This window comes from Cuculus canorus, chromosome 6 (assembly GCF_017976375.1).
Source record: "Cuculus canorus isolate bCucCan1 chromosome 6, bCucCan1.pri, whole genome shotgun sequence".
NCBI lineage: Eukaryota > Metazoa > Chordata > Aves > Cuculiformes > Cuculidae > Cuculus > Cuculus canorus.
The window spans coordinates 6,836,824-6,849,789 of NC_071406.1; the positions used below are offsets into that span (position 1 = coordinate 6,836,824).

The 12,966-nt window shown below is 39.0% G+C and overlaps 1 protein-coding gene across 6 annotated transcripts in view; it reads right to left on the reverse strand.

Annotated features, from left to right (window-relative positions):
- The window catches only part of THSD7B (thrombospondin type 1 domain containing 7B), a 395,032-nt gene that overhangs the window by 179,133 nt on the left and 202,933 nt on the right, over positions 1–12,966 (reverse strand). For all 6 annotated transcript variants that reach the window (XM_054070664.1, XM_054070665.1, XM_054070666.1 and 3 more), the window contains 2 exons: positions 8,735–8,890; positions 6,858–7,055 (listed from right to left, as the gene is read on the reverse strand). In XM_054070664.1, coding sequence (XP_053926639.1) covers positions 6,858–7,055; positions 8,735–8,890 — 354 coding nt within the window. The remainder of the gene's footprint in view (positions 1–6,857; positions 7,056–8,734; positions 8,891–12,966) is intronic.

The window sequence follows — 12,966 nt, forward strand, 5'->3', positions numbered from 1 at the left end:
GGGATGCTCCTGCCTCTTGTGATGCTGTGCACCGAAAGGAGCATATATTGCAAGCTGCCTCTGTGGACAACCACTCTGAGGGACCAAAGGACACGTTGTGATTGAACTGGAAGTACAGACAGGTAACCGAGCACATCATTATTAATATTCTACTCCCAAAGAGTCTTCAGCTTCTGCAAGTGCAGAGCTTCACTGTCAAGCTCTGGCAGAACATAATATTGGATCTTAAAATAACACTGCTTTGATTACCTTACTTCCCTTTACTCTTCGCTTGAATTCCAACAGGATTTCAGTGTCTGCTCTGTCAATAGAGCTGTGTGAATAACGGATTTCTGTTTGGGCACTGAACCAAAAAAAAAAAAGGAAAAGGAAAAAAAAATTGTAACTGTTTTAAGTCAGCTGAAGAGAGAATGAGGGAGGATTTAGGAAAAAAGTAATTTCAAGATAAGACAAAATGTTTGTTTACTCTAAAAGGAATATTTTGCTTTTATGTTAACACCCTCTTTTAAAAATCTTTTGATTTTTTAATATGGTTTCAGGCCTAAAACCATTTATCAAAAAAAAAAAAAACAAACAGTAAATAATTAATCTACACAAAAAGATGCTTAAAGAAAACATTTTGACTCTGAAATATTGTTCTTGTTTTATAAATAAAACTGTCAAATGGAACAGAAATTTGTTAAAGATGCATTTCATACCAAACACGTACTTTCCCAGTGAACTTATTAACATTTAAAGCCAAAACCCTTTGTTTTCTCCTGTGACACATTCTAGACACCAACAGCCTAGAACCAAAGAGATCGCACAGAAAATTGAAACAAAATCGTTGTGCTGAAAGGACTCTCACCAGTCCTGCCAGAACGGCAGCAGAAGTAATAGTATAAGGTTTTCTGCTCAAAAGCAAAAGGAGAAACAAGCCTAAAAGTCTGGTGAGCACCCTATACTTTATGGGTTCCTTCTATTCACCACTCCTTGGAGTCTGAGTGGTATTTTTTGGCGGTGGGGACGGACAGGGACAGAGCCTTTAGTGTTACCACTAGGGGAAAAACAAAAAAAAAAAGGAAAAATAAATACATATGCTTAATCAAATGGTCTGCTGAAATGAGGACAACTGGGTTTTTTTATTCCACAACAATTTATGCTCCTACGTGCTCTTTTCTGCCCCGTGTCCAGCAGCACGGAGGCTCAATGAGCCCAGGTTCAGGTGATGGGTGCTCCCCCCCAGCTAAAATAACTCTTACAGCTTGAAGCACCAGCTTATTCCACTGGGCTGATATAAAGAAAATATCTTGCCACCGTATCAGCTATGACAGCAGGATTGCAGCATGTTTTATTTCTAAGCTACCATCCTGGCAGATCATCTGCAGCAGGGTGGTCCACTCCTTGCAGCCACGAGTCCCACGACCTGCCAGATACTGTTCATTTATCAGGTATGGCTGAGAACAGTGCACAGAAACCTCCAAAGTGCCTGGGACTACCCAACATGAGGCAGAAGCTGCTGAAGAAGGTGGCTTTGTGATAGGTCCCAGGAGTAGTCATTTGGGTGCTACAGAAGAGCAACAGCGCAGTTCTTCTGGGCACCTCCAGCACTAAGAGACTGTCCCTCCGGCTTCAGCACCTGCATCTCCCAATCACTATGTGAACAGTGCATGAATAAGGACCTGACAGGTAGTTCAGCGCTGTTATAAATACCGTCCTTGAAAAAGTAAAGCAATGCCACAACTTAATTCCCACAAAACAAAGTAACTCTGATACCCAAGCTGACAGAAAAGAAAGGAATGGCAAATACTCAGCTGCTTTTGAGCTAAGATTGTATTTGTTAACTAGGAATAGAGTAAACCCACCTGAATCCAGCAAAATCACGTTATCTTTATATTAAACCTCGTTGCCAATCTGATAATTTCTGATTAGAACAATGAAGCCTTTGGGTATAAATTATTTCTTAATTTTGATTATCTAGACACTCTGCTATTCACTGTTACAGAGAAATCCTCTTTGTCATTAATAGTTCTTCTGGCAGGAATCAGAACAAGCAGAGGTAAATTAATAAATGACGACATGGGAATTACAACAAGATAGATTGATGACTTGTGAGTATGATTCTGAATAATAACATTTTACAGTCTATTCAAAAGCATTGCTAATAGGTGAGGTTTAGTTTATAGCAGTGTCAGAAACATTTATAAAATGCCTGAAAAATGAATTGTTAATCTTATGAGTCATACTTCTTATTTAATGAATTTATTGTTATAGTTCCTTTTACATATGTTCTCAGTACAAACAGATTGTACTCATAGTCACTGCGCTGTCAATGAGCTACAGAAGTATAATGTCTATTTCTAGAAACCTCAGTTTGATTCAACATTTGCCTTGTTTCAATCTCTTTTCCTATTATTAATAAAGCCAAAATTAGATATGGAAAATAAAAATAACAACAGTTCCCAAATTCCTCCATCAGACTGAACCCAACACAGTATACCTGTTAATTCCAGTTGTTCATCTTAGCATCTAAAATAAAAGACTGGGAAACTACCTATGAAGGCATACCATACCAACTCCCGTTTAGACTGAAGTTTTACCTGCTGACCCTGAGCCAAGTCCTGATGTCTAAAGTTATCTGCAGTTTTCTGTACTCTACAACAGCAGTGAATTCCCTTTGTCTCGCCATGCACAAAGGAATGAGAAGCAGAGCGCACCTAAGCTGATCTGGATTGCAGTCTTCAAAAACTTAAACACAATACATTTCGGCTACTGTCCAACTGCATTTTAAAAAGAGAAAGTTTTGACTGTGTTCATGGGTTTGTATCTACTGAGCAGCAACATTTAAGGAGAGCAAGTGAGCTGGAAAGATTTCAGAGAGTTACTTTCATCTGATGTTTGCACGGTAATGTCTGTCCATTCTAATCAAGACTGACCAAATGCAAATGGCAAATACTTGCAACTATCTGATCACGAAAAGATTACAAACAGGAGGTTATTCAGTTCTTTGCTGAAAAACTTTAAACTACAACTTTGAGAAAAAATCACAGATAACTCCTGGGTTGTCTGTGAGTATAAAGAAAAGGAGTTTTCAAATAAATTCTTTTATCTGTATTATATATATCTGAATATATAGATCCATGTACCAAACGTTGCGTAATCTAACTTATAGGATCATCATCCATTTTCCCATAGTATTCTTATGGCTTCACAGACTTCTCCAAAAGTACACATAGTCTTTCGCTAGCTAAATAACAAAAAATTTTGCTGACAAATTTTGTTTGGAAGAAGAATGTAATACAAGTCTTTTCCCATTATCTGCGTTACTTCATTGCATTTCTGTACAAATTTAATTTAATTTAATTTATTACACCACTGTCTTCTGATGCTACAAAAGAGGTGCACTCGAGAGACCAGACACAAAGAGTTTCTTGCAAGCATCATATGCATGTTCAATACTTTATTAACAGAGTTTAGAGACACTGCTAGGTGGGAGCAGGGAAGCACCAAACAATGACAAAGTAATGAGTCTTCTCATTCCTCCTCATCTCCTGCAAATTACAGGTACCAGCTACTCCAAGAACAAATACTGCACACAATATGTGCCTTATGGATGCTCCTTCATTATGGACCCCCTATGTTAACCTATTTCAGAAACAGAAGATCACTTCTGTACCTATAGACCAATTGACGTAAGAGTGGTACATCACTAAAATCCATACATGCCCTTACAAAGAGATACTGCTTTGACAGCGAAGCCTTCAGAGAAACTCTGTAAACCAAAGTTCAACCCATGTGTGACTTGTTCCCGAGTTGTTCAAGCTCCAGCTAAGACCAGTCACAGTTTGTAACCTGGCTCAGTACCAAAAAATCTTCTCACCGGAAAGGATGGCTTTTTAAAATGGAAAGATAGGACACTACAGGGGCTCCAAAGGCGAGGTTGCCGTTGGAGAAAGAGGTTAGTTAGCCACTGCTCCTTGCTCCCCTTCCAAAGAGATTTCTCCCAGCCCTCTCTCACGGCATGGTCTGGCACCAGAGCATGTAAGAGATGTGGCATGGGAGAAAGACATTGGAGTGAGCAGAGGCGGGACAGAGAAGGGTTAATGCCTCGTTAATGTCACCCACTGTCTATCAACATATATCAGAGACAAAGATGCACCTCCAAGCTCCACCTTACTGGAGGGAGGTTTAGGCCAATGGAGTCCCGCAGGCTCTGCCGGCAGCAGCGAAGCTCTCTGCTATGGGAGAGAGGACTGAAAAACACAGCCAGTTCCCTTCCATTGCAGTCAATAAAATTAAAGGTCATTTGTGGCAAGGGAAAAACAGTTTCTTCATGAAAAGGGCCTCAGGTCTCTGAGACGTGGAGAGCAGTAGGCAATAGCCCAGCATTACACAGCAGAGCATGGGCTAGTGAAGGACACTGTTTCAACCACGCTGTGGGTGGAGGGAGAGGAGAAGATGGGCAAGAAGGTGTTATGCCAAGCTCTTCTGCAGCATTGCTGACACAAACAGGACTGCAAGATCAGCTACTTCTAAAGAGAAGCGAATCAACACACTGCAGCAAGAGGAGGAGAACATCATGCCAAAAAGTCTTGTATTTGTGTGAAAATGAAGACATCTTGCAGGCAGGAATATACAGAAGACCCAAAGTACCCGAATTAACATATGCCAGGCCCAAATGAATTCTTAAGATGATAATACATTGGATTTTGTTATTCAACAGAGTCAAAAAAACCCGTGGTTTTATCCCTTTAGGCATTCAATGGGAACACTGAGCATCAATGCCAGGCACGGATGACAGAATGACTGGATGAAAGACTGGATTTTAAGAAACGGAGCTGAATTCTACAAAAGGTGCTAAAGTAAATGAAAATACCAGCACATAATGCATCTACCCTAAATGCTTTCAGCAGAGCAGTTACTTGCACAGAATTTTGAATAGTCTAATGCTATGCATTAGTATAGGCCTTATGCTATTTTACCTGTAATTGATACGTCTCGGTTTCACATGACTCCTTACTGGCTTCCCACTACCAACTACTCCAGGCAACACTTCACGCAACTCCACCCCTTACTGCAGCTTTTATGCAAGAAAATACATCACTTACTGCAATGGGAATCTACAGAAGGGAAAAAGGTTCCCACTACAGAAGGGAAAAAGGTCATAAACAAAGTAAGAAAATATCGCTGGATTGACAGAAGAAACAAATTGCCTTTTTTTTCAACTTTGATTTGAAAGACTCTGCCAGTCCTATCCGACCGGATCAAAAATTCAGAAGACTTTAAAACTAGTATTAATCAGTGCTTCTAATCTACCTGGTGATCTGGATATTTCTTTGTGAAACTTTCTCAATGAGAACTGGACAACAATCTTGACTAGTGACACTGTTTCCCTCAGGACGACAGGGCAGGAAGAATGGCCCATCATTTGGGGTTTTTTTTGGTAGCGAGAAAATGCATAGACTATTTGAACTGAAAAGGGTTCTCTGAGGCTTACAATAGCTTGTTGAACAATTAAGTGAAGGAGAGATACTTCAAAAGCATGGCTTCTTAAGGATGATAGCCACAAAGAACAGTTTGATCAGAGATTCATCAGCATCTGCCATGTTATGTGCTTTCCTTTCAAGTCACAAGTTGGTGTGCAAAAATGGATGTTGGCACAGTTTTATCAGTGTGGAGTACATGGTGCTCCTTAGAAATACAAGGCTCCATCTGTACACATCATGGCAGCAGCGGATCTACAATTATGATCACCCATCAGAAGAGACCACTCAGACAAAATTTAGAGACAGTTCTTTGCTCTCCACTATATTCTGGCCACGTCATTTTGTAATAGCTGAATATTTTTTTTGCCCCATGTTCACAAACTTACGAGGAAACCATGTCATTTTAAATTTATTTCAGGAAAATCTGTGCTCTTCCGACAAAGCAGCCATCACTTCGTTCTCTCAGATTCTAATGCCTCATAAATGACACACTATTTTTAAATGCTTGCCAATTAACCCCTCTTGTTATTGACTTGAAATAGTTTCCAGTGATCAGTCTCAGCACCATTTCAGGTATAATATCGGACTTTAAAGTTCCGCAAGACTGCCACTTTTGAGATGATAGCACAGTCTCACTGTGACTAAGGACTGCAAAATCGTGCTCCATGTAATTGAATCTAAAGATCTGACAACACTGACCTTATCAAGAAATGAAACTTTTGGCTGAGGTTCAAACCATGCACAAGAAATAAGCTCTTGCTGGTTGTTTGTAAACGTCATATAAAATCGTACTTATTCATTATTAACAACTTGTAAACTGAACACACTGCAGGTCTCAAACTGCTGCCAAGTGAAGTACTACTAAGTACGATCATTTCATTTACATCTAATTCTAGAATCAATTTTGGCAGCACAACCGAGCATCCCTGCTCAGGATTATAAGGGGGTTATCGTAACAAGATAAACATTCTGACCGCATGCTAAAAACCGAAGGTAGAAGAACTGCTAGGGGCCAGATTAATTTTGTTAATGCTCATATTGCTGATAGCCCCAGTGACAGCCCTACTTTAGTACAAGATGTACACAAAAAGGACTCTAGGGATAACCAGGACATTGGTATCCATCTTTTGTCGTGATAAGGCCAGCAGTGACAACACATGACACTGGTGAGCCATCTCCTTTATCATAAAACAGAATAGAAGGCTCCAAGCAAAATCCTGGGTAATATCAACACCAGGCTTTCATGAGCATCACATTCGACTCAAATATCTGAAAGTAATAAAAATTCAGTAAGCAGCTTTTGTAAATAATCACAATTGCTCTGCAGCAGAATGCTATTTTAGAAGGAAGCATGAAAAACCATGGGGCTTTTAAGACAAGACCGTTACACACCTTTCCTGTTCTTGCATACAGCTTTAAGGATGCGGTTTCCGGGTCCACATTTTCCATGATCGGTCACACATATCCCTTCTGAAACAATCCACTCATAACACACCGGGTCTTCACAGGGAATAGACTCAATTAAATGTGGACAACTTGCCAAGGTGCCTACCGGATCCACAATCACTTGCCTTTGTCTCATTCTAAAGCCTAGAAAAAAAGAGAAACTGAATTAACTGAGTAAAAAAATAAATTTATACCAATAATCTAGTAGCAAAAGAACTACGTAGGACAATCTGGAACTGGGGGATATAAAGACAAACAAGAGCACAAAACTTACAAACTGAATTGATGGGGATGGCACTTGGCTGTACGTGCCCGCAGTCCAGGCATACAAAATCTAATAGTGTGTAAAGAATTCCAACAATCCACATATTTCACATTTCCTTTTCCCTTTCATCAACATGAGATAGAAATAGACACGTCCAAATACAGGAATTTGCCACTGACGCATATATTAATTTAATAACAACATTAAGACAAAAAGAGAGAAAGAGTTAAGGAATTGAAGATATAAGGATATCTATGTTCTACCTGAGAATCCACTAATGAAAAGACTTGTTGTGAGATACAGCAGAGCAGTTTACTAAGAAATTAGTATTCTGCTTTATGAAGGTGTAAGGATTTCTGATACATAATGCATATCAGACCTCTTTGAAATGACAAGCTATTAAATTGGAAGATTCAAATGTAAAGTAGAAGAAAAAGGTTACAGAAATAATGAAAGAATTGATTACATAATCTACCTCCTTCTGAATAAAACCAAAAGTCATGTTGCTATATAAAATGCAGAACTAATACACAAGCATCTTTCAGCATGTTTTGTTATGTAAATGAGACAGGATTCTAAGAAAGGTAGAAAAAATACACGTGGTCTTTCCTACGACAGCCTCAGACATGGGGCAAATATGCAGCATTAGGGGAGGCCACATGGAAATGCCTTGGCCATGAAACAGAAAAGAAAATTAAAACTAAAATATGACAGAGAACATAACAGACCAAACTTGCACCGTTCTCAAATCAGCAACAAGAATCATTCAAAACAATTTAAAAATGAAATGGTTTTGCAAAGCTTTTTTTAATCCCATATTTTTATTCTTTTTTTTTTTTTTAATTTGAAAAATTCTGGCGAGCTCCAATCACCTCAAAAACTTATGCTGTTTCCAGAAAAGCGTACTTTCCCAAAAATAATATTCATTCCCTGACATAAACTCTCATCTTCTCAACTTAGAGCCTTAGGAAGGGCTCTGCAATGAACCTCACAGCGTTGCAGCCACAAACAGGTGCGCTAGTCAATTAAGATCCAGGGAGGTTAAATTCTATTTGCATAGTCTTCTTCCAGGAATTTAATCCAAATCTAGAACAAGGAGAACCATCTCTTAGGTCAACCTAACTCCAAAAAGGCAGCCCTGCAGGATACACCTTGGTCTTGACACCTTCCAACCGCATCCGAGCATTGCCCTCAAACCCGGGCATGCAGCAGGACTTCTGAGGGGGGCTAAAGAGGGACAGCCTGGCACTATGGAGGGCTGCAGCTGCTGTCCCAAGAAATTATCCTTTTCCAAAACCTCAGTTCAGGATAAAAAGATCTGAATCAGACTGAAAATCTCATATTTCTTTTTTCTTCTCCCAAGAATAACTGCAAAAAAAGCTTTCAAAAGTCATATTCCACTCTTGCATACTACGTTACATTAATTAAAAAAAAAATAGGCTAAGCTCCCAGTGTAGAATTTGATACCATTGCTTTCGCAATCTTATCGTAATATTCCACTGACCGCTTTAGGTCACTCAGTGTGAAAAAATAAAATACATATAAGAGCAGGCATTACCTCTTCTTCCGTGGTGGTCCTGGCAGTTCTCATGAAGGCAGGGGCTCCACGATGACCAGGCAGACACCACGCACTCCGATGGGCACGGCAAATTACACAGCTGGGAGGCAGAGGGTGCAGGACCCTGGCACAGCTTCCCATCAACTGGTCTAGTAACTAAGAGGGAAAAAAAAAAAGAAAGGAAAAAAGAAAAGCAGGGCTGTAACTTTGTCCTGAGCAACACACAAAGATCGAGAGTTTACTGCTGGCTTTAGTTTTCCAGAACGCATAAAAATCCAGTGCTTTTTTTTTAGGGTCTTATCTCCCACAGCAAAAAGTTAATCCTCTGTTCAGCAAAGCACGTGGAGTTTTATCTAAATCATCTATATTCAGCTGGCCAATTAAGTCTATGCTTAATAGTAAACAGGTGCTTTAATCATAAATTCAGTGCTGATTTTCTAACATGCCAGAGCAACAAACTGGAACCTCCTCACCTGCGTTTACGTCCAAGAAGCCCTCTTTCCACCATACTGAAGAGAAAAACAGATAATAATGAAAAATACAAAAAGCTCACACTGCAAGTGGCAGCCTGAAAGAGGCAGGTGGCAAATGTCTGCGCACGGGGGGATCTTCCTGTACCCACCCCCCTTCAGGGACAAATGCCACCTCGAGATTACAGATGTGAGGTCCAGATCTTTGAATTTTATTCACCTACTTACAATAAAATAGAGCAGAGCCCTCGGTTTCTTCTACAGAGAGATAAGCAGAAAGCATGTGGGAGGCGAGACACGAACTCGCGTTGCCTGCACCCATGGCAAGCACGGACCTCTCGGTCCGAGAAACAAGTTGACTCCAAACTCTGCCGAAGCGCCAGTTTTGTTGATACCAACAATAAGTCCGGAAAACTCACTCCCTTTGTATTTTCGTTTATCATAAGAGATTTCTACTTTCAATTAATTTTCTTGCCTTTTTATTTGGGACAAAGGAAGGAAGGACAAGAAGGGGAAAGGCTGTTAAATCTATCTTCTGAGTCATTATATGATATTGCATCTTAATTACATTATGGGCTGAATTTGGCTGTCTCTTTGGAAAAATCAATATCAAAGCAGTCTTTCAAAAGGCAAAAGCTGGTTTGAATTTACACTGCCATGGTATTACCAAGACTTCATTAATTTTTATAGCTACTGAGTTTATTTTATCTTCATTTTTATTTTTAATGTCTATTTTCCTTTGCTTACACACATGGAATCAACTTAAAAGGAATTTATAAAAACATGCCCAATATATGAGCACTCTTTTATTTTTCTGCTATTTTACCATCTTCTCCTAAATGAATCATTTAAAGAAAAGCACAACTTCAGTGCTCAAAATCCCAGTAAATTTTGATTCACACATCTTAAAGCTAAGACTTAGAACCAATAGCAGTGCTTACAATTCCAGCTCATCAGAACAATGGGATTAAACAACAGCTGTGATTTAATTCTAACCTGAAAGATAATACGTTAGTAAAAAAGACCTATTTCTGAATGATTTCTGAGACACTGTAAGATCTTTTACATGTTCATTTACAGACTACAGCAAAGTGTCATAAATCCAATTCCCCTGAATGCTAGCACAGACAGACAGATCTTTTTTAGAGACCTTGCAAGTGAAGGAACAGCCAGAATGAGATAAATAGGACAGGTTTAAGGATAAGAACGTTTATTTTACCAAGTTTCATTCATGGCTTAACCAACCTTTCAGCACCAACCTTTGCAAAACTTTATTATTTCTAGAGACGTCACTTGAAGAAATGAAAGGAAACAAATATGAGCCCATATGGTCAAGGCAAGGAATAAAGACCAGTCCTACTCTGCTTTAACTCAAGGTACCGCTGTTAGCAACGTTTTTTTCCTCCTCATTGATTTTTAGATTGTTTATATGTTGCAATTTAACTATTTGAATGTGGAAGCCAGTAGAAAAAGCAGGTTGGTTCTCCTGTTTTGAAAACTAACCAGCTACAAGCAGTGGTGCCAAGGGAATTTTAAATTGAGTTTGGATTAACAAACCAAAACAAAAACCTCGAAAAACACAAGAAAAATGTATTACAAAAAGTCAAAGGGGTAGGCTTTTGTTGGCAGGCAGAGCCTACCAGCCATTCCAGACTCATGGAAGATTCCTTCCTATTTTGGAGATAATCCCTACCTTGCTGTCCCAGCCAACCATCTTGCTGCTCCTCTTCCCTCCTCAGGCTTATTCCCTATTTAATTCTAGCACTGGGAGTCTCCTTTTCCCAGGACCAAAATCCTACTTGTCACTACAATAAGACTGCTTGTTTACTCTCATCCTTAAGTAATTCTATATATTCTGTAAAATGTAAATCAGAAAATACATAGACTGTTTTCATCAAATATCCAAATATGTTCTAGGTCTGTGCTGGTTTAAACTCGCTTTACACTGACCACAATCCTCCAGTGAAAGTCTTCAGGAATAAGACGAGAACAAAAAGCAATGAGCTGCATTAATAAATGCATAGACAATACCATCCTTTTCCAAAACCAGGTAGGTATGAAGAGCTGCTTTTTCCCGCACGATAGCCAAAGTGACACTATAGACCAGTGGGGTCCCCCATGAAAAGTTTCATCCCTTCTTCAGCCATCTGATTGACAACTCTGATTTCCATCAGTTTTATTTAAAAGCTTGAGGTGATTTCCTATTGCTATTCTTTCACACTCTAATAAATACCATTATTATTATCATTATTATTGTTGCTGTTGTTATTATTATTAAATATAAGGTGGGGGTTTTCCATGAAATCTTTTCAATGCCAGATTTCTCACACACTGCAGCCTCCAAAAAGGTGCAGATGGAGTGGCTGTCAGGGGGTGCCGTGTTCAGGTAAAAAAACCCTCACATTATACTATGATAAAGGAACGCTGTTGCTAGGCTGGTCTTTACGTACCAGACAGCTTCCTGATTTTGCATTATAATTGACTTTGCAATGGCATTTTCCCATATTCATATAGAAAAAGTGCTCTTGGTGTTATTATTTTCCTTGGGAAAATATTAGCCATTTTTGGAGGGGGCAGGAGAAGGCAGGGGCCAGGGAAGAGAAGAGGGGGAGGGCAAGGCAATATCTCTGATTCAAGTAGCAGCTTATTTATTACACTTGTTCTTACCTTTTAAAACCCTGTGTTGTTCTCAATCTATAGAACAAACTTGAAAAAGCGAGCAAGCACTAATCTGGGAGCCTCTGAAACATTGCACATTTCTATAGCTGTTATATTGGATCTATCCTTTATAAATGTTACTATAGCTGTTCCCAGCACCAGTGTCTGCTTCAAGTTTGAATTTTACTATTTGCTGTTATTTTCAGGTTATTGCTACCAGCAGGAGATAATAAATTGAGTTCTAAAGTATCTTGTTTCCCTATATATTTTTACTGAGGTAGTGATTTGGAGGAAGAGTGGAAAAGGAAATCAGCTCTGATATGATTATTTCCATAATGTAATTTTAAGCCAATAAATAAATTATCTGTGAATATACTCATACGGACACATACTTGCAGGCATACATACCAACACAATGTTAAAAAGCAATGATGACCAGACACAGGGAGAAGTATATAGAATGGCACTTGGTTGCAATGATTCCTTTTAAATGGAGTTTTTCAACTCCCAGGAGGTAAACACTTCTTTTTTTCCTGACCCTCAACTTCAACTTCATTTCTTTTTTAACAATGAAACAAGTATTTCTGATATTAACACGTAAATGAGGCATTTCTAACTATCACTAACATATCTCGAATACAAGTAAAGGAATATCAAGACTGTCTTCTTCACACTGTATTTTAGCCAATAATCCATTCTCAAGGCAATAAATCCAGATGTTTACTGTACCTTTTGGCAAAACTAAGCCAAATTAATGATTGCCAGTCTAGAAGAAAGTAATGGCATATCTTTGTAAAAGTTGCTACTGTCTTTGCCAGGACTTACAAACCACTCGATCAATACAAAGGGAAATTACTAGAGAAAATCACAAGGGAATGAGTTATAGAAACACCTACATGTGTAGAACATAATACGGATAAACCAGTACAACGTTTGTAAGTAATTTCTCTAACCTGAAAGAACTGCTTTTATAGCGAAGAAAAAATAATGAAAGATTAGACAAAGGCAAAATGGTGAACATAATTTAACTAAGCTGGAAACAGCGCCAACGCCAGTCCAGTGCATCCCTCCATCAAAAAGCCTAATGCGCCCCATGCCTGATGG